The sequence below is a fragment of the Peromyscus eremicus genome, chromosome 2 (assembly GCF_949786415.1).
Source record: "Peromyscus eremicus chromosome 2, PerEre_H2_v1, whole genome shotgun sequence".
Taxonomy (NCBI): Eukaryota; Metazoa; Chordata; class Mammalia; order Rodentia; family Cricetidae; genus Peromyscus; species Peromyscus eremicus.
The window spans coordinates 77,443,402-77,461,498 of record NC_081417.1 but is presented as its reverse complement, the minus strand read 5'-3'; the positions used below and the strand labels follow the sequence as shown (position 1 = coordinate 77,461,498).

At 42.3% G+C, this 18,097-nt stretch overlaps 1 protein-coding gene across 1 annotated transcript in view; it reads left to right on the top strand.

The window, feature by feature from the left end:
- The first annotated feature begins 580 nt into the window (after window positions 1-580).
- Svep1 (sushi, von Willebrand factor type A, EGF and pentraxin domain containing 1) overlaps window positions 581-18,097 on the top strand; it is a 178,256-nt gene continuing 160,739 nt past the window's right edge. The window contains exon 1 of the mRNA XM_059254397.1: window positions 581-1,375. Within this exon, the coding sequence (XP_059110380.1) occupies window positions 842-1,375 (534 nt within the window). The 5' untranslated portion in view covers window positions 581-841. The remainder of the gene's footprint in view (window positions 1,376-18,097) is intronic.

The following is an 18,097-nucleotide window of genomic DNA, read 5'->3' as shown; positions in this document are numbered from 1 at the left end:
GTGAATTATTAAATGCAGGAAAGGTGTACAATAATTCTGCATTTGCGGTGCGCAGGGGTGAGTACTACTTCAACAGCCTGTGATTTGAACAGGTCCTCAGGAGTCCGCACCACTGATCAGGCAGGCCCTTCGGGAAAGTTATGCAAATATTCACTTTGGGAGGCTTAGACACCCACCCCCCATCCCCGAGAGAGAAAAAGAAGCCCAAAAGGTGAGCAAGCAGTTTTCAAGGCATGTTTTCAACTCCACGAGCCCCGCGCATGTTTTCCTCTACAGTGTTTCCAATTACTGTGGCACTCTCGGTATCCAGATCCATCTCCAGCGAATTCCTCCGCAGCTCCTTGCCAGACATATGGGATCAATCAGTGCGCTTGTGAGGGAATGTTGACAGCATGACAGGCGAGGGGTTCTGGTGTCATGGAATCTCCAAGAGTCTTTAGCTGGATCCTAGGGAAGAGCGAGGGGGAGGAGAGAGATAGAGGGGAGATAGGGGAGAAGGAGAGGGAGAGGAAGGAGAGGACAACAGAAAAGGAGGGAAGTGGCTCTGGCTTCACTGCCCCCTTCCTTCAAACATTTTATAGGCTTCGGGAGAGAGAGGGGAGGAGGAGAGAAGCGAAATAGCGGAGAGCCAAAGGACCAGAGCTCTCCAGTCCCTCCCGAGTCCCGTCCCTGAGCTGCCAGAGTCTGGATCCTGTCCCCAGTGTCACAAGCAAGGGCTCTGAGGCTTGCGGCTGCTATCCCCGGTCCCCTCCGCCCAGCTCGGGCCGCCAGGCTCCTCTCCACGCTCTGGGGGACTGTCGCCTTGCACTCTCCGGGGGGCCACCGTTCGGTCCCCAGCGCGATGTGGTCGTGCCTGGCCTTTTGTTGCTGGGCTCTGGCAGTGGTGTCCGGCTGGACCAACTTCCAGCCCCTGGCCCCGTCGCTCAACTTCAGCTTCCGCCTGTTCCCCGAGGCCTCGCCTGGGGCTCCGGGCAGACTGGCCGTGCCACCCGCGTCCGGCGAGGAGGAGGCAGTGGGGAGCAAAGTGGAGCGTCTGGGCCGCGCGTTCCGGAGCCGCGTGCGGCGCCTGCGGGAGCTCAGTGACCGCCTGGAGCTCGTCTTCTTGGTGGACGAGTCGTCCAGCGTGGGCCAAGCCAACTTCCTCAACGAGCTCAAGTTCGTGCGCAAGCTGCTGTCCGACTTCCCCGTGGTGTCCACGGCCACGCGCGTGGCCATCGTCACCTTCTCGTCCAAGAACAACGTGGTGGCGCGCGTGGATTACATCTCCACCAGCCGGGCACACCAGCACAAGTGCGCGCTGCTCAGCCGCGAGATCCCGGCCATCACCTACCGCGGCGGTGGCACCTACACCAAGGGCGCCTTCCAGCAAGCTGCGGTAAGACCCCGACCCCCCAGGCCAGCACTCCCGGGTTCCTCCTGCCCAAACCCCTTCTCCTTGCCGGTTCAGCCCCAGGCGCCAGCGAGCGCTTTCAGCCGCACAAACCGGACCATTCTCCTGCTGTCCTTGTGAGGGTGCAGAGGGACAATGGATTTTAAATGTTTAGTGAGGTGTCAGGCATTTAAAGGATCATTTTGAGGGATCCTAGTAGAAAAGGATCCTAAATCTCCCTCTCATATCCACACTTGTGTGTGACCAAGCCGGAACAGGTATGGTTTCACAAAACATCTGTGAAGACAGGACATGCAGTGAACTGAGGCCAGCCCTGGATCTTTGACACGTTGTAGAAAGAGCGCACAGTAACTTCGCTCCCAGTCTATGTTTTGTTTATTTGTTTGTGACAGGCTTTCCTGCTTCCCAAACTGGCCGCCAGCTTACTACACAGCAGAGGGTGTCTGAGTTCTGATCCTTCTGCCTTGCCTCCCAAACGCTGGGATGACAGTCATTGGCCACCAAGACTTTATGCTCCAGGTCTTTAATAAATAAATGTTCAGCATCTGACAAAAGTCAGTTTCACACGGCAGACCTTTATAAAAATGTATCTTTTTCCTAACTTCAAAGTAATACATAGCTGAGCATAATTTGGAACACAGAGAAATATGTAAGGCAGTCCAGCAAGTCAATGTTTGTAGAGTAAATGAAACAGAAGGGGGTGGGGAACCCCGAATAATCTCTTCATCCTTAAAATTCCAGTTGATATACAGTTGAACATTGTTTAGTATGTGTATTCATATATTATTTCAACGAACTTGCTAGCCTAGAGTTTTGCAGCCTGCATCCTTCAGCTGTTACATATGATTCAAATGCACATTAGTTCATAGTATCCTGTGCCCTGACCATGGATATCTGAAGAGGAAATTGGATGCCCTGAGTTACAGGCAGTTGTAAGCTGCCATGTGGGTGCTGGTACCGGAATTCAAGTCCTCAGCCTGAGCCAGTCAGTGCTCTTAACCACTGAGCCATCTCTCCAGCCTCATGACAACCGAGTGTTCTGAACTAATGTGTAGACAGCACACATTCACATCTTTTAAATAAGGAATTTGGGAAGCTCCCTTTGATTACTTCCTTAGGAGGGCGTCCTAAATCCTTTATTTGGTAAACTACACAAACATTTTTAACTTCTTAGTCCACACTGTCACCTCTGCTATTGGAGAGTTGTATACACTTACATTCTCCTGTTATGTGCACCTGAATATATGATTTGTAAAAAGCATTATTGCTAACTTGATAGCTAACTAGAGGCATTGTTCTGGCAAGTTCAATTTTGATCATTTTTGAGGAGGAATATTAGCTACTGTATTTACCAGGCATTTGTCTTTCTTTCTTTTTTTTTAGCCTGGTCATAGTTTTTACCCTTTTGCTATGACAGGGATCTTTGTTTATTCTTAGTGGTTTGTATATACTCTTTTTGTAGTGAGGCCAGGAACCCTTTTTGTATATGCAGCAAATACATTTTCCAGTTTGCTGTATTTTACCTGTTTAGTACAGTGCCATTGAATGAATGGTTTAAACCTTCATTTGCTTAAATCTATCAAACTTTGCTTTTTAAGATCCAAACCTGGGTAGCTGTGGAGAGGTGGCTCCCCAGTTAGGAGCAGTTGCTGCTCTTGTAGAGGATCTAGGTTCATATCTCAGCACCCAGTTGGTGCCTCACAGCTGTCCTTAAGTCCAGCTCCAGGGGATCCAACACCTGCGTCTGACCTCCCTGGGCATCAGGCAGGCACAATACACAGACATGCAGACAAAATACTCAGACACATAAAATAAAGAAGTCTTTAAAAAATCTTGTATTTTCTTATATTGTTAGAATGACTGTTGGTTAGAACAACTCTCTTACTGCTCAAATCAGAAATGCTTTCCACCTAGCTGCTTGCTTAATCTGGAACTTGCTTAGGGGTCCCATACAAAGATGTCTCATTTTTTTAAATGTTAATTGTTCCAGCTCACTAGCTTGCTCCCTACTCACTAATTCTCTCCCAATTTATTTGAATGTCTCTTTTTTTAAAAAGATTTATTTATTTTATAATGCACATGTGTGTCTGTGCATGGATGCCAGATCACCTGGAACTGTAGTTACAAACAGTTGTGAGCTGTCATGTGGTTGCTAGGAATTGAACTCAGGTCCTCTGGAAGAGCAGCCAGTGCTCTTAACCTCTGAGCTATGTCTCCAGCCCCAAGTTGAATGTCTTTTTAACCACCTAGTAAATGTGAATGGGCACTTGGCCCCTCCTTCTAGTTTATCCTCTCTTATCTTAAACTGAACCAAAATGATTTAGTTACCATAACTTTACAACATATTTAAATGTGAGATAGTGAAGAATTTTCCCTTTTGTCTGACTGTCTTGTCTTTTTCCATCAGTCTTTCCTAGGTATTATATAATGTGAATTTTTAAATTATTTTCATATAGTTTCAAAGAAACTAATAAGTTTTTTGTTTCAATACATAAAATATTGAAGTGATTAGGAGTTACTACATTTTTATAATAGTGCTGTACTCATTTATACTTTTTTATATCAATCAATATTTGTGGTTTTTCAAAAGTCCTGTGTAGCTGAAAGTTTTTCTGTGTCCCACCTGGTCCGCAGCTGCTCAGACCCAAGTAAACACACAGAGGCTTGTATTAATTATAACTGCATGGCCATGGCTCAAGCTTTTTGCTAGCTAGCTCTATATTTTAAATTAGCCCATAACTATTAATCTATGTATCACCACATTTTCCTATGGCTTTACCTATGTCCCATTACATGTTGCTCCTTGGGCAGTTCTCTGGCATCTCTCTCCGTCTTCTTCCTGTCTCTCCCTTTGAATTTCCTGCCTGCTGCTAAGCTACCTTGCCATAGGCCAAATGGCTTTATTTATCAACCAATCAGAACAACACATATCCGCACTGTACAGAAAGATATTCCCCATCACTTCCCCTTTTCTGTCTAAACCAAAGGAAGGTTTTAATTTAACCTATTAAAATTAAATGTAACAAAACAGTTATCAAGCAAGAATTACAGTTAAAATATCTAGTCTATTTGTATTTTGTAAAATTAAAGAAAATATTCTATCTATCCTATACTTGTGAGTCTAAATTTCATATCTAATTTATCTTCTATCAGAACCATGGAAAATTATAATTATCTAGTCTTCAACTACATCAAAGACCCCAGAGGATATAATATTACCTAAGTAAACAGGAAGAGCATTGTGAGCAACTTCCAAAAATCTAGAATGACAGAGACAGCTGCTTGCCTCAACAGTCATCCAAAGTTCTTTTCAACTTTCCCTTACGGTACTTGACTATCGGTCTCGTGCTGGTATTTAGCCTTAGATGGAGTTTACCACCCACTTTGGGCTGCATTCCCAAGCAACTGTCAGGAAGACCTGGGCCTGGTTCACCTGGGGCTGCTACTGGCCTCACACAGTCCATGGGCTGGGCCTCGATCAGAAGGCCCTCCTGAACTCTCTCTTCAAAGTTCTTTCTAAAGTAACCACCTCCCCACAGTCCTGTAAATCCTTTTAAAAATTTAGACCGAATTATACTCAACATTATTGTCTGTGACTCTATCCTTCTTGGACCAAGGACCAAGCCTCGGCTCTCATACAAGCTGTGTCAATGCTCTGCCACTGAGCTACAGCCTCAGGTTTCTTTTTAGCTTTTTATTATTCCTTTTAACCTTCTGTCAGTATGAGACAGGGTTTCATTAAGTTGCCCAGACTGATCTTGTATTTATGATCCTCTTGCCTCAGTTTCCTGAGTAGCTGGGATTATAGGCCTGCACCGAGAGGCCCCATTCATCTTTTACAGTTTTATTTTAAACAATTATTAAAATATTTTTAATTTTTGCATCTGTATCTCTTTTTCATGCATATATCTTGGTCATATCATCCCTCGTCTCTTCCCTCCAGCATGCCCTAGCCCCAGACCTCCAACATAGATCCCATCTCATGTCATGTCTTTATTTTTTATTTTATTTATTGACTGATTGATTGATTTTGGTTTTTTAAGACAGGGTTTCTCTGAATAATACTCCTGACTGTCAGTGAACTTGCTTTGTAAACCAAGCTGTCCTCAGACTCACAGAGATCTACCTGCCTCTGCCCCCCAAGTGCTAGGATTAAAGGTGTGCGCCACCACCTGGCTTTTATAATCCACAAAGTCCAGTTAGTGGCACCATCTGCACATGTGTGTGTATAGGATAACTCTTACTATACTGACCAGGTCATCCTAGAACCTTCCCATGTAGCTGGGACTACAGACAAGGGCCAACAATACTTAGCAATCAGATTCTTAGTAAAATCTCTTAGACTCATTGTTTTATTTCTTCTTTATAAATTTTACTTACTAATAATGTATAGGAAATGAAATAATCAAAAAAGTTTCCCGTAAACATGCTATGGTGTGTTGATACATTATATATATATGTATATGTATATGTATATGTATATGTATATACCTGCATATGTATGAGTGCATAAGTAGTATTTACCTAAAAGTGAAGGAATTGTCCATTCTCTTTGGGTTTTTGTGTCACCCCACCCCCTTTTTTCTTCAGCCTACTGTTTATAACAGGAAACTCACTTCTACTCTACCAGTTCCTTTTATGGTCACATGATTTCTCATCCTGCGATTAGCTATGATTGGATTGGACAGGTAGGCTGCTACAAACAGCATATTATATGTTTGTCCATATCTTTGACCATCTCGTGAGTGCAAACTTTTGAAGGGACATCATTGCATCTGAGAGTATGTGTGTGTCAACTTGCTCAACAGAAAATGGCACCAGATTGCACTCCCATGTGTGGTGACCATGTTGGTACTAGGATGCAGACTGGGCAACCCAGGCCAGGTTTTGAATACTCCTTGACTCTGTGTGTGAGGGAATGCATTCCTCTGTTAGCAAGGCTAAACATGTCCCCATGTACCCTGACCAGTTCTGTAACTCCCCGTTTTTGAATACACATTTGAACAATTGGAGGATTGTCACTCATTTTTCATTTGGCATGGTTCTTTTTCTTCCTGGTTGGCAAAGACACTTTAAATCCTAGTGCAGCCCTCCCTCAGATGAGTTAGATGGTGCCTACCATGTTATCAATCCACTGATCCTGGTTTTCTTTTCCTTTTCTTGCACGTGCTATGACACTTTAAAGGCTATCCCCTTAAGGGGTAAAGTAAGGACTGAGGGATGCTCTCTGTTTCTTGAAATAGTTGGCCCAGGTAGAATCTGCTTTTGAGCATACCTGGTCTGACATCCACTCCCAATGCTCATCAGAGCATCACAGCGGGCCCTGTTCTTAATGTCACTCATTGCCCTCTTTGCCAAAGGAGAACACAGCTGCACTGGGGAAACCGTGCCATGACCCAGCTCTTCTGTTTGGCTTCACCAGGCTTGCTCTGGGTTTCTGAGAATGCTGATCCCTATAAGTGAAGTGGGGGATGAGTCAAGGTCACAGTGCTCGCCTCAAAACCTGTCTTCAGCTTTCCCCTTCCAAATACTGCATACTGTCTTGGAAAGCAGAGTTGCCAAAACAAGGCTCCTGGAGTATTTATTCTCTTTGGCACCATCTGTGACTAGCAAGCAGAGGTTTCTCAAATGTTTCTCTTAACTGAACTTTGCCCTGACTTGATTCTCTTTCCTCATTTTGGTTATCAGAAGGGACAGAGGTCAGTGGAACCAGTCCCTGTTCAGCCAGAAACCTACATGTCTGTCTTACAACCTTTGCAGACCTCTGATGGGCATACTTAGACATAAAATAGAGTATTTAGAGAAAAGTGATGGGAGAGAACCAGTTCTAGGAAATGGTGCTAGTGGGGCTATGAATGAATTTTTTTGCATAGAGAGCACACAGGTGCATTTCACTGCCAACTTAGTTTGCAAATGGTAAGCCGTAGAGTTTGGGTTCAGATATAAAACTTACATGATTCATTGGAAATGAGATCATTCACCAGATTCCCGTGTGTTTGCAGAATAGTGACTCTTGAACTGTTTGTGGCTTGGCCTTTATGTGAAGTACACAGATATACAAGCACAGATAAACACCTTTACCTCTTACAAGTTAAACACTTTATTTTTCTTCTTGTATATTTCTTTTACAATCTTATGTGTGTGTCTGTATGTGGACTTGTGCATACGAGTGCAGTGCCCAATTTTGAAGCTGGAAGAGGGTATTAGATCCACTGGAGTTGGAGTTTCAAGTGTTTGTGAGCTGCCAACATGGATGCTGGGAACTGAATGCAGGCCCTCTTCAAATCATGTGCTTTCTTAACCACTGAGCCATCTCTCCAGTTTATTCCTTATTCCTCTCACATAAAATCTGACTCTGAAGAGTTTCCATTACTAACATAAACCTTTCTCAGCATATTTTTGATAGCTTAAACAAGAAGGATAATAGCTTCCTGCTCTTGATATGTGGTGTTAGAACTGTTCACCCTTTTTTGGAGTGTGTGGGAGGATGCCTGTGCTCATCACACTTGATTTGAATGGATGAACTTCAGTGTAGGCACACTTTCTTTAGCTACTACCTCTGGCAGGCTTCAAAGAGTGCAGGGCTGGAATAGTGAACTCTGTAGCCAGCACTAGCCCTGGGATGTGGGCTCCTCCTGCCTTGCTATCTCTCTGTACACATTTCTATCTACATGTCCCTAATACAGTGCACTTTTCCTCCTTCTCTCCCCCTCCTCCCCCTCCTCCCCTCTCCCCATCTCCTCCTCTGTCCTCTCCTCCTCTTCCTTCTTCTCCTTTGAATGTTTCTACTATCAGGAAGTCATTCTAAGACCTCAGACAGAACAAAAAGTAAAGACAGCCACACTCCACTTAAGGGAGACTCTTGTCACAGCCCACATAATATTTTCCTAAATGTTTCATTAAGAGAAACTTGAGCTTATGCTCACCCTTAGCTTCAGGGAGTTTTATCAATGAGAAGAAAGAGCAGGATAGATGCTGACATATCTGATGTATACCAGAGTCAATAAAATTGTGTTTTTAAAACTGTTCAACAGCATGGTAAATTGTCCAGAGGTATGTAGTATCAAAAACTGCCCACCATAGAGCTGAAATTTCTTTGGCAATTTTATTTGTCATTACTTGGATGTCATGGCATACATCCTAATGCTAGCAACTGGGAGGCAGAGTCAGAAAGATCAGGAGTTCAAGGTCATTCTTGGCTTAGTTGCAAGTTTGAGGCCAGCCTGAGCTACATGAGACTTGATCAAACAGTGTTTATATGTATAAGGAAAAGCCAGGCAAAAAATCTCCAGAATATGAGCAGTGTTTATCTACAGGGAATGTATTTACCAATTTGAATATCTCTGTTGCCCTCCATTTGTAAATGTAGTTATAGTGAGCATGTTTAACTTACTAGGAAGTGAAGTATCAATCTCGTACATTAGCAAAGGTGACTGAAAGGGGACAACACTTTTGGGACTTCGAGAGGTGCTGCCTGCTATGACTGCTCTCAAGTATAAAATACTTTTGCTTTTTTAAATATTTATTTATTTTATGTGTGTGAATGTTTTGGCTGCAGGTATGTGTGTGCACCATGTAGGTGCTGGGAAGCAAGCCCAGGTCCCCCTGAAGGAAAAGAAGTGCTCTAAACTGATGAGGCATCTCTCCAGTCGCCCCAAATCCCTTTAAAACATCAGCTTCTCCCCTTAATCTTCACGAGAATGTAGCATCCTACCCCACAGTACAGCTCTACTTGCAGAACCAAGAGAATGTCCAAGTTTATCGTCTGGAAGTTGAAATGAAAAAATTCCAGTCTTGTTTTGTCAGACGCCTGAGGCTGTAGCTTTGAATCTTTCAGGGGTCACAAGCTGTGCTGGATGCTGGAGTCACCCTCTGTGCCCTCCCGCTCACTCCAGCTGTTCTTTACTCCCCCTAAATTCACACAGGCTCTTGAGACCTCAGGCACATAGAAAAACCTGCAAACTGATGGCAGTAGCTCTTTCGGTGCCCGGAGACCTCTGTGAAGAGGAGACCCGATAGTCAAGATGTGACGCCGAGCATGTGTTGAGGCTGTGGATGGTGGAAATAATTGACACTCTCCCCTTGATGAGAGGTTGGGAGACAGTGGCCTTCCTTGGTTTGTCTCACATGGAGAGGTCAGTGGCTAATGTTCTGTCAGGTTCTCTCATTTTTGCTAATAATGAGCATCAAAGACCATTTCTAGGGAAGAGAGATACCCTCTAACATTTGATGCTATCCCACATAAAAGCAATTGCATCAAAGGATCCATTGTTTGTGGTTAGTTCTCCTTCCCTAGCTTCCCAACTTTTCTCGTGAGTTTTGTCCTGTTCACTACAAGGCAGGCTCTTGGCTTCTTGTCATCAGCAGAGATATGGGTTGCTTGCTAGTGGCATCTCTTTTCATCTTGGCTCACTCGATTTGCCTTATAACAATGTCATCCTATTTGCAGAATAAAACTGTACACATTAGTCCCATCCTATAGCCTCACCTTTCCAACTGAATCTGAAATAGACCTTGAGGAAAAGACAGCATTTCATTTGCTTATTTGTGGTTTTTTTTCCACAGCACCATTTCCAGACAGGCTTTGTCTTTTTAGTCACATTTCCCTTTAAACTGTGCACTCTTGACTTGAATATGGCTTCAAAAGTGATGATTTGGGGAGGTTGTTACTGGAATTTTCTGGCCCTAAAGATACCAGAGTTAAGGCTGTTTGTACACAGCTCAATCTAATTAGTAAAACCTCACATGGTAAGTAAGCTGCAAAGGACGTTATATGAGATTTTGTTTTCTCTCGCCCTAGATTCAGTGCCAAGACCCATGGCTTGCAGTAAGGAGCACTGTGCATTCCACATGTTAATGAGAAGCACTAACAATTGAGAAGAATATGTTCCTCAGAGTTCATGGGTCCCGTGCAGATCCGCCCCAGCAAAGTCAATCACATCCCTCCCTTCCCACTGCCTAACACCTTTCTCTGGCCTCTGTAAGCAGGCAAGAAGGAAACAGAGAGAAATAGAGCATGAATGCAAGTGTTGGATTTGGGTGGAGAGCAGTATCCTTATAGCAAAACAGATTTCTCCCATCTCTCGTGTTTTGTGTTTCCCTTGCTCCAGCTGGGTCGGGGGAAGACCCGCATTCTATGTGCCACTTGCTAATTTAGATGGACAAAAGCCTTGATTTGACTCTGTGACTAGAAATACAGCCAGTGTCTTGGTTTAGACTTGGACAGAAGTCTAGTCCAGGAAGAGCACTTGAATGTAAGAGGTAGCTGATCTGGGAGGTGATCCAAGCAGCTATGGGTGGGAGAGGAAGGAAGCGAGACAAGGATGGGAAGGATTGCCAAGGACAACACGAGTGGTAGTCGGTGTCTAATTCCACTGTGGAGCACTGGGGGCCAGTGTCAGCTCAAGCCACAAGCCTTAAGCATCACAACTGGAGGCAGCGGGGATCTCAGGTCTTTAAAAAAGCTCCTGATGTCAAGCACTGTTGTGGGTTGCTGCGGTGGTTAATTCTGTCGCTGGCACATCTTCTGCACTCTAGCAGAGTGGTCTTCAGGCAACCAGCAAAGAGACGCTGGCATGAGAACTCTGGGTAGGAGGAAGGTGACTAGGTGGAACAGGTTAGGGCTGGGGCTACGGTTCCGCGGTGCAGCAGATGCCATGCCATGTATGAGGCCCCGGTTCCAATCCCCAGCACTACGAAAGCAAAGATGTCGGACTTTACGTGGGAGGAGAGACATGGAAAACAGCCGCGCCCCAGTGATGCTCTAGCCGCTAAGCAAGAAACCCACAGTGGCCTAAAATTATCGCTGAAGTGGAAGGTGAGAAAAGAATGGGAGGTTCTCCAGAGAGCTCACCATGGGCCAGCCTTTGGACATCCCACAAACCCAGAGAGAAGCACTGATATTTTTCCTTATTTCCTCTCACTTTTTCTATTTCAATAGTCCCTGTCTCTTGTGGCTCTGAGGTTAAAGAACTGAAGATGAGATTTATCTGGCAAAAGTAGCCATCATACCAACAGTATATTTCTTTTCAGGAATTTTGCAAAGTGCTTCCTTTGACATTCTCCCAAAATGTAGGAAAAATAATGTTTTAGCTGCTTTTCCTATTGCTGTGATAAGATCTCCTGAGAAAATCAAATTGTGGGGGAAAAGTTTGATTCTGGCTCACAGCTCAAGGGTGCAGGCCATTAAGATGGGGCGGGTTACAGAAGCAGGAATGTGGGGTGGCTGTCACATTGCATTTTAAGTCAGGAAGCAGGGAGCTAAGAGTGTTGGTGTGACTATCTTTATCCTCATGCTCCATCTAGGTCCCAAGCCTGGGTGGGGAATGGTGCTTCCCACTTTTCCATAGGTCTTCCCATGTCAGCTAACCTGATCAAGATAATCTTTCACAGGTTTCTTACTTTTCTATTGCAGTGATAAAACACCATGGCCAAGATAGCTTATTAAAGAAAGTGTTTAATTTGGCTTACAGTTTCAGAGGATAGAGTCCGTGATAGCAGAGCTGAGAGCTCACATCTTAATTCACAACAACAAGGCAGAGGGAGAGAAAATCCCAACAGTCTTTTGAAACCTCAAAGCCTGCTCCCTGTGACACACCTCCTCCAACAAGACCACACCCCCTAATCCTTCCCACACAATTCTACCAAGTGGGATCAAGTATTCAAATATATGAGCCTGTGGGGGTCATTCTCATTCAGCCACACAGCAGGCATGGCCAGAAGCTTGTCTGCTATGTGATTCTAGAGCCTATTAAGTTGACAATCATTATCAATCATCACAAATAATACAGGGAAATTAAGGAAGCACAAATCCAGGGCCTTTAGTCCATAGCTCTTTCATGGCACTCATCAGCTGACGTTACATCTCTCCAGGACCTAGAAACAGCACTCACTACAGTCTCAGGATCCTTGCACAGTGACGTGTGTGGTTAATGTCAGCACAGTAATGGGTAGTCTGGTGCGTCTCTGATTTCTCTTCTGCTCCAGATCTAGAATGGTGCAGCTGGGATTCTCAGGGGTGCTCCTCTTTTTAAATAGTCAGTGAGTTGGAATAAACCCACCCTCCTGTGGGGACAAGAGAAAGCACTGAGAATAATGTCACACGGGTATGCACTCATATAGCTTTAAAATCTGCTTAGGGAATCACATCTCAGCTCCTATAAAGTTAGGAGGTTACGTGGTGAGTTCACAGGGAATCTATATGCTTTAAGCTTTGAAGCACATGTCCCCTCTATATCACCATCCATATTACCTTTAGCTTCCTCTAGAGCCCTCATCAGTATAGGGTCTGGGAGCCAATTTTTTTTCTTTCCATGACTGAGCAAAGCCAAGTCCTTCTTGTCTCTGATGGAAATGGGTAATTATTTGGCAGAGGATCACACTTCTCCAGAGTCTCTGGAGCTACTTTGTTAGCCTCCACAAGCATGCTCAGTTCTCAATAAAACGTTGGTTCTATTGTAACTGACACTTGTCAGGCCTGTTCTAGCAACATAGGAGAATTAAATCATTACAAATAAGTGCTAAGTGATGGTTAATTACCTCTAAATAATTAACCTGTGTGAAGTCATGAAATCCCCAGAAGAACAAACTTCAGTTAGGTTATATTACTGTTATCATCTCCAAAGCACAGGGGACACAATGGAGTGGGTAAGACTGGGGTCATACTGTGGATAAGTGGGTGAACTGGAATTCAGGTCCAGGTAGTCTGCATGCAAAGGTACCTCTATTATCTACATTGTATTGTCAGATGGTCTAGTGCATGCAAGATGTACTCATGTGAGCTTGATGGTGATGTTGGTTCAAAAGCCTTTCTGGAGAGGGCAGCTGGGAAAGGAGCCTGGGTAGACAGATGACAGAGGCATTATAGAGCAGACACACAGCCAAGACCCATGAGCATTTGAAGGCTGCCATTTTAAATGATGCTGTCTGAGGCACCTGATAATCCCTATTAGTCCCCATTGTCCTCACTGGTTCTTCCCCCTTTCAGTCCAGAGAATTGCTTTTCCTGAGTATTTTCATTTGCTGTAGCTGTATCAGCTCCCAGCTCCCATGTCAACACTGTAAAGGCCACGACCTGTGGACAATGCAGGAATATATCAAGTAGCAAAATATCTTTCCAAGTCTCCCTTATTAGTCTAGATTTTTGAATTCTTAGGTTTAACTAATCCAAGATCAGCACTAAGTTATATTCCTTATTGAGATAAAAATGTGATTCAAGCAAAAAAAATTCAACATTTTTAGTCTTATACACATTAAGTGCGACTGTCAATCATTCAGCTCGAGGTTAAATTTATGGATTTAATTGGTCTTTCAACTAAATTTCATTTATCCTAATTTGAGATCTTCAAAGTTGATCCCACCCCCCCCACCCCCCCACACACATACACAAAAATATTTTTAAGTACTTATGTATTGAACTAGGCTTGTTTATAAATCTAATTCATTAAAAAAATGCGTGTGCATACTGGTGTGTGTGTGCATGCTGGTAAGTGTGTATGCTGTTGTGTATGTGTGTGAGTGCATGAGGACATGCCTGTGTCCAGGCATGAGCTACAGTGTGCATGTAAAGGTCAGAAAACAACTTCAGATGTCTGTCTTTACCGTCTACTTTACTTGAGATGGGCTTTCATCTCCATCCAGCTCAGGAGAGTGTCATGTCTCTGCCTCCTGTCTCAGCTTTGGGACTCCAGACACATGAGCTGCTGAGTGGTGTGAGTTCTGGAAATCTGGACTCATTCTCTGATTTATACCCACTAAACTATCTTCCCGAGTCTCTAAAGTGTTTCGTGAAGAGCACTCATTGTTCTAAAGGTATGCACACAGTAAACTGTAATCCCCTAGAGACAACACTATACTCAAAATAATTTAAAAGTCCACACCATTGAACGATGACAGATGTAAATATCACAATAGTCCCTGATTGACAATTTAAATGCAGACATCATTTGAGTAGAACCAGAAATATTTGAGGCTTCAGAATCTACTTTTGATTTTGGAATATTTGCATACATATAATGTAATATCTTGGAGATAGGACTTAAGTGTAAGCATGAAACTTCTCTACATTTCATGGACACATAGCTTGAAGGACAATTTATAGAATAGTGTTAATGATTTTTCTTGTGGACAGAAGTTTCATTGCTGGAATTTTCCACTCATGACGTCAGCTTGGCACTAAAACACCCCTATTTTGCAGCATTTGGATATCAGATTCTTGGATTAAGGATCCTGCACTTGTAATGCATCATCTAATCCATGAATAAAACTCAACTGTAAATCATTTGGGGTTTAATTTCAGCTTTTTAAAGATATAAACAGAGTACTTTGCTCCATGTTTAATTAATGTGATTATTTGTACAAGCAAGTATAAAAAAGAAAAAAAAACACAACAAACTTCCAAATATCATTTACTTGGAATGCTAATAAATGTCACAAATTAAATGTGTTTTCAAAAATAAATTTATGTAACTATAACAAATAAAATACATCATAAGTTCATGAACTTAAAAGTCTCCCTTCAATCCTCACCCCTTTGAGTTTTCCATTTCTTTGTAGATTTGACTTAATATCTCTCTGGCTTTCTGAAGTGTTGCAGACTAATGTTGTTTAAGACTGCATATTTTCAATAAAACAATTGGCTTTCCTGCATTCTTCACACATTCTAAACACCTGCTGTTGTTTTCCTTCCTGGTTATTAAAATACCGCATAAAATGCATCATTTCTTTCCTAATGACTTTGGATCATAAATAATAGTTTTTATACTTTCTCAGAAATATTCTTACACTTGAATTTTCTTAACTTCCACACCACCAGGCCCTGTGTCTGATGCTCATTTGGAAGGAGAGTTGACCTGATAAATTTCTCTATCATTTTCTCTACTGGAAACATCTAAACATACCATTAAGTTATTTCTTCTTCTGGTGGGCTTTTAGTGCACGTCAATCAACCACACCTCTCACTGCGAATCGCCACCACCCTCCTCCCCTCCTGACCACCCATGGAGGTTGCCTTTCTCTGGCTTTATCAGTCTCCTGAAGGTTAACATGGCTCCTTTTGGTTTTCCTCCTAGCAACTTGAACTAAGGCACAAGGAGGCCAGAGAGAATACATTTTTGTTTTGTTTTGTTTGTTTTAGCAGTAATTAGGGAATATAGAGTCAGTACACAGGAAACAGGAATCCCATCAATATAAGGAAAGTGAGTAAGTTCACGCAGGGTGGACTAGACAACATGCTGTGTTGCCCAGAAACAGAAAATAGGGGGAAGATTGAAGGGAGGAGCCACCTCTATTCCTAGAGATCTCTTGTTTCTTTTTCCAGTTTTTTTCTGGGGTTCAGCTTTTCTCCCTGACGTTGGATTGGGAAAGATATTCCTGTGTGCAAGTTCTGAGTAAACCTCCCACTTTGTTTAAGCCAGCTAAGTAGATATCCAGTCCTTATGGGCTACCAAGTGCGATTAAAGCATCTTTTCAAATTTTCTAAATCTTAAAAGTGAGCGTGATCATAATGCATTATATACACATATGAAACTGTCAAGAAGCAAATGTAATAATAATAAAGAAAATGCTGCATTTGACTTTGAAAATCAGGTGGCACAGTTTGTTATTTTCTAATAAACTGTAACCTCAGAAGATTTTAAAAATGAAAAACCCTTAGTTCAATGATAACCATGAATTTTTAATTAACTTGCACTAACTCCCTAATAAAAATAATATAGCTGTTAGTAGTTTCAGATGAAGCTAAGAACTACAACTGCCATAGTTTTTTATTCATATCCTTTTTTATGTTTGTGTGAGTTCATTGATACTTACTCATGACATATAAGAAAATACTTCCTAATTTTTACTTTTGAAGTTGGATACTGAATATTTTCCCATACAAGAAGATCTTCTCCTAATGAGCATGTTTCAAGTATATGTTATCATGCAGACATAACCATGACTGAACTTTTCGAAGGTATCTTTTGTGTATCTGTGTTACCAGGGATAGAACCCAGGACCTGACACACACTAGACACACTAGTGCTGTAGCACTGAGGTGCACCCCTAGCCTCAAACTGAATTTTTAAATCTATTCATGGTCATTTGTTACTATGACATTTTATAATTAAAATACTTATGCATACATTTTTTTCTCAACATCTCTCACTATTTCTTTATCCTGATTTCCTTCCATCTGAAATAGGATCTTTTTATTACTAGATTTGTCTCTGTTTTTTGCCTGATCATATTAGCTGGTATTCCCATTCTTCAATAATGGGGACTTTTTGTCTCATTCTTGAGTTTAGTGAGGGTGCTTCAAGCATTATTTTGGCCATTAGTTTTATGGTAATTCCTATTTGTCATACTAAATAAACATTTTTCTATTCTTTAATTCACTTGCAAAATTATAAGTGTATGGCCACTTGCCAATGATATTTGTAGCACTTGAGATTGTTTTTGTTCTTTGATTTTTCTATGTGAATCATGTGAATGAATGATTCATATTTGATTTTGAGCACTAAATTCTATTTTACAATATTGTATAGACATTTAATATATCAATTACTATTATTTTTATTATACTCTGTGTGTGTGTGTGTGTGTGTGTGTGTGTGTGTGTGCACCATGGTGCATGTGTGGATGTCAGAGGACAACTTGTAGGAGGAGTAGGTTCTCTCCTTCCACCATGTGGTTCCCAGTGGGACTGAATTCAGGTTTGGCAGCAAGTACCTTTACTCACTGAGCCATCTTGCCAGCTGAATTGTGGTTGTTTTATGAAGTTTTTCACATTAACAATGGAGTTTATTTTGATATTTATCTGAAGGTAAATTAGCAGTGTGCTTGTCTGTGACATGTTAGCAATGTGTTTGTCTGTGACAGGTTAGCAGTGTGCTTGTCTGTAATAGGTCAGTAGTGTGCTTGCCTGTGATAGGTTAGTAGTGTGCTCACCTGTGATAGGATTTGGTATTCTGATAGCTCTACTTTTACTATTCAGATTTTCTGGAGCTCTGGGTGAAAGGAGTGAATGTTGGAGGTTGGCATGAGTAGGAAATTGTTTGGTCTTTGTGAATCTGTTCTGTTGTTTTATAGTCTGGATTAGGTCTGCTACTCATCAACTCCTGTGCACACCATTTTCTGATTTGATGTACTGTCCCCATGGGTCCTTTTCAAACTGATATGTGTCCTTGTTTAATAACTAAGGCATGTACGTGGGTGGATGAACTCTGGACCCATAAATCTAAGATTAAGTTCTCCTCTGACCCTCTGGTTCCTCTGTGATTTGGCTAGACTGTCACAAATAGCCTAAAGACTCCCTGAGCCAACATTTTTTCCCATTCTAGAATTTCAGTCTATGATGGTTGAGTAAATACTTACAATAAATGAGACATACTAAATATGATTCATTTGAAATCACAAGATTAATGGAAAAGCTTCATTGCTGCAAAATACTCCACTTAGGCTTCTGACATTTTTATCCAATTTGGTGTGTGTTCTTTTCTCTCACCAAATAGCAAGCGCAGTTAGGAAACACTCAACACAGTGCCAGGTGTGCTATAGAGACCCACAATGGACGTGCTGAAATGAGCGTGAAGATGATATTGGACAGTTTTCAGTTCAGAAGAGCACAACAAGATTCACTCTTTGGTCTCGGGTTTACTATTTTATCCTGCATGTTGGACATATAGAGAGCAAACATTATACCATGTATCTATCTGTTCATTTGTAGGC